General features: G+C 57.1%; 1 protein-coding gene across 1 annotated transcript; it reads right to left on the reverse strand.

Moving 5' to 3' along the window:
• Positions 1 to 207: 207 nt before the first annotated feature.
• GPR101 (G protein-coupled receptor 101) lies at positions 208 to 1,755 on the reverse strand. The gene has a single exon (XM_007956015.2). It carries the CDS (start codon positions 1,753 to 1,755, stop codon positions 208 to 210), a length of 1,548 nt encoding a protein of 515 aa, XP_007954206.2.
• Between the last annotated feature and the right edge of the window lie 2,121 nt (positions 1,756 to 3,876).

A 3,876-nucleotide genomic window follows, 5' to 3' on the forward strand; every position in this document is an offset into this window, starting at 1 on the left:
TGAAGTGTATGCTTTTAAGGGAAAACCCAGTTCCTACCTCTTCCATATATTTATCTACTTTGCGGTGAGAAGGATGCATGCACAACACCTTTGCTTAGAATGGTATGGGTTAGCATTAATGGAATTGTGGGTAGTCCACTGAAAAGAAAGCTGCTCTCGTTGTCTGCATTGTGGACAGACAAGTCAAGGTTTGCTTTAGAAGCGACTTCAAGGCGAAGTGGCAGAATCTTGGGAAGGGATGATCTTACCACCCTCTGTGCCGGCTTCGGTTCCTGGCAGGTCTGGGTGGCTGTGTTTTTTTGGGGGCTTCTCCTTGCAGAAGAGTTTCTTCAGCAAATCCTGGATTTCCTTCCTGATGGTCTTGTGCATGTAGCCATAAATGTATGGGTGGATGCAGCACTGCAGGAAGAAAAGCCAGATTATTATGGTGATCACCCACTGGGGTACCTGGGTTTGGACATCAACCCAGATGGCCAGGACTGCTAGAAAGCAGTAGGGCCCCAGGGACAGCACGTAGGAGAAAATGATGAGAAAGATCACTTTGGCAGCTTTGCACTGGTAGCACCTGGGCAGAGGAAGGTTGCTACGGCTGTTGCGACGACTGGGTGGGAGGCTCTCTGGGATGTTCACGGCCTCAATGTCATCCTCATTGAAATGGATACCTTCCTCAAACTCTAGGCCATCCTCACCAAACTCCAGGTCATCTTCCCCCAAGTCAATGCTGCAGTGGCTGACCTCTGTGTGGCCCCTGTCTGCCTTCACACTGCCCTCCTTGGCCTCCAGGCTGCCTTTGCTGGTTGCCATGCCTCTTTCTTTGGTCTCCTCGATGTCCTTGGTCTTCATGCTACCCTCACTCATCTCCGTACTACCTTCCTTGAACATCATGATTCCCTCTTCAGTCTCCACACTGCCCTCCTTGGCCCTGTGCACACCTTCATCCTGGCCTTGGAACTCACTCTCATGCTGGCACTTATCCTGCTTCCTCTCTCCCACTTTATCCTCATTCTCCACACCGTTCTTGGCCCGCACTTCCAGGCTGTGGCTCTTAACGTTGTACAGCAGAGCATGCTGTCGACGGGCTGCACCGAACACTACAGCATAGCAGGCAACCATGACTATCAGTGGGATTATGATGAAGAACACTATGCTGAGGGTGGTGTAGCTGGGACTGTCCCCCCAGAGCATGGAGCAGAGAGCATTATGCTCGTCAAAGGCAGCCTTGCCCCAGCCATAGAGTGGGGGTGTGCTTTGCAGGACAGCTATGATCCAGGTGCCATACAGAAGCATGTAGCCCTTTCGAGAGGTCATCTTGGCTGGGTAGGTAAGAGGGTGGATAATGGCCAGGTAGCGATCAACCGACACCACCACGATGGTGTTGACACTGGCAAAGGCGAACAGGTGAGTGAGGCTAACCAGGGCTGTGCAGAAATGGGTGTTGAGGGGCCACAAAAAAGGTACGGAAGTGGCCACCACCCAGGGGGCCACGAGCAAAACCTGCAGCAGGTCTGTGATGAGGAGATTAAAGATGAAGCGGTTGGCCACCTGCAGCAGCTGCGGCTTGTGCTGCAGCGCGATGGCCAGCACCACGTTGCCGACGAACGCAACAACGAGGAACGCGATCAGCACGGTGGAGCGGATGATGCCATGCGCCAGGCTGATAGGCATTTTGGAGAGGGGCATGCACGCGTGACCGCTGCTGCTGCTGCTGCTGCTGTTGTCGCTTGTGTCGGTGCTGTTGGTGCAATTAGACGTCATGACCCGGACGCGGAGCGGTGCTCACGCTGGGGGTGAAAGAAACAGGCGAGCCGAGTTAGTCAGCCTGCCACGGGCCCCGCTCCCCCTGGCCGCGCGCTTTCCCTGGGTCCTTTTCTGCTCTGTGGGCCTCGCTCGGGGCCTCTAAGCCCCCTGACGCTTCTGTCTCACCCGACGGCGCGTGCCTGGGGGTCTCCCGCACTATCTCTGGATCCCTGAGTTTGCGTTCCCCCGTCAGCGCATGCGCGCGCGCTCAGTGCTTGTCCGACTCCGCAGGTCGCTCTCTCTACCGTGCTTTCCCTGTGTCTCTCGGGGTGTGCGGATGTGGCTCACCGTGATCTCTAACTCTCTTGCCTCAGTTTCTCACGCTTGTTGTCTGTTTCTCTGTTTCTCAGCCCTTTGCTACAGCGCGCGCGCTGGCTGTAGGTCACTGTCATTCCCCGCGCTCTCCCCTTTCTGTGGCCCTTGTTACTCCCACGTCTCCCCCTACTCGCGGCCAGCGTCGCTGTCTCTCAGCCTCTCTATTTGTCTCTTTCTCTAGCACACTTTCTCTGTAGCTGGGCGCGCGCCTGTGTCTGTATCTCTCTGACTTTCTTCACTCTTGTCCCTGGCTCTCCTTCCGTCTCTTTCTGATCTGCTTTCATCTCTCGAAGTGTCTCTGCCTGTCGTTGTCTCTGCCCCTCTCTAGGACAGTGGTTTTTAGTCATTCCCTGACGCTGTCTCAGTATCTGGAGTTCTCTCAGTTGATTCCCTTGACCTTCCACCTCTGCGGGTGCCTGGTGCACTTGCCCAGTGTCTCACACTGGAGATGTGTCTCCGTGTCCCCTCCGGTGCTCTCGCCAGCCCTCTCCTGTCTCTTGCTGGCTCATGCCCTCTCCCTGTCTCCCTATGCGCCTTAGCGGTCTTTCGACGCGCACCGGCTCTCGGTAATAGCCGGCCTGCCTGTTACTTCTCCGCGGGTCTCTGATCCTCTCGCGACGTTTCCCCTGCCTGTCCCTGTCTCTCAGGGTCTCAGGCCTCTCCCGGTCTCTGCAGCGCGCAAACCCCCCGCGCCTAGCCCATGTCCTTCGCTGGGTCCCCCGCTCCCTGGGGCCCTTGCAGAGCACTTTCTTTGTGTCCGAGTGCACGGATATCTGGCTCCAGCTTTCTCCGACGGCTGCTCGACTAGGTCTCTCTAGCTAGCCTCTGTCTCTTTGGGTCTCTGTGGAGTTTATTCACCATTAAGAACCAGCGGCCACCGGCCCCACGGGCTCGGGCGGGCAATCGCCCGCTTCTCCGCAGCATCGCGGCAGCGGAAGGAGCCCACGATACCACGGCACCCTCCAAATTTAGCCTCGATGGGCTCTGAGAAAGCAGGGGCGCAAGCAGGGGTGCCGGGAGGTGGGGTGACACTGAGAAAGAGACAGAGAGACACAGGAGAGGGCCACAAGGGGAGAGGCAGAGACAGACATACACAGAGACCGAGAAAGGGAGGGAGGGGGAGGGAGAGAGAGGAAACGAGAGACAGAAGAGCCAAATGGGCGAGGGGGAAATAGATTATAGAGACACAGAGAAAGAGAGAGACAGAGGATGAGAAAGGGAGAGAGGGAGAGAGACAGAGAATAAGAGGGAAAATGAGCAAAATGAGAGACAGGGAGAATGAGAGACATTATAGAGAGACAGGGACGGAGAGAGAGAGACAGGGAGAGGATGAGGTGCAGAGAGAGGGACAGGGCGAGAAGGAGCCAGAGAGACAGAGACAGCGAGAGACAGAGACCGTGAGACATCGAGAAAGAGAGAGAGAGCCAGAGAGAGGAGGGAGAGGAGAGGCAGAGAAGAGAAAGAGCAGATGAGACAGAGGGAGTGGAGCGAGAACGAGCGACCCGGAGCCCGCCCGGGAGAGAAATCGGAGCCAGGGAGAGATGGAGAGTAAAAAAAAAAAGGCAGCCAAGAGCCTAAGGAGAGAGGAGAAGGAGCAGCGGAGAGTGACAGAACGAATGCGCAAAACCCGAGGGAATCCAGAGCGGGAAGCCCGCGCGACAACGTGCGGGCACCGACGCGGGGGCCACCAGCGGGGCAAAGGGCCGCGGGATGGGCGGGACGGAGCGGGGCACAGCACGCGCGGGCGGGCGGCGCCGAGCCCGC

This window comes from Orycteropus afer, unplaced genomic scaffold (genome assembly GCF_000298275.1).
Source record: "Orycteropus afer afer isolate SDZICR_OR568_19922 unplaced genomic scaffold, OryAfe1.0 scaffold00571, whole genome shotgun sequence".
NCBI classification, from domain to species: Eukaryota; Metazoa; Chordata; class Mammalia; order Tubulidentata; family Orycteropodidae; genus Orycteropus; species Orycteropus afer.

What these genes read in the sequence shown, in the direction of transcription:
- GPR101 (XM_007956015.2), bottom strand. Translation starts at nt 1,755, where the DNA reads ATGACGTCTAATTGCACCAACAGCACCGACACAAGCGACAACAGCAGC.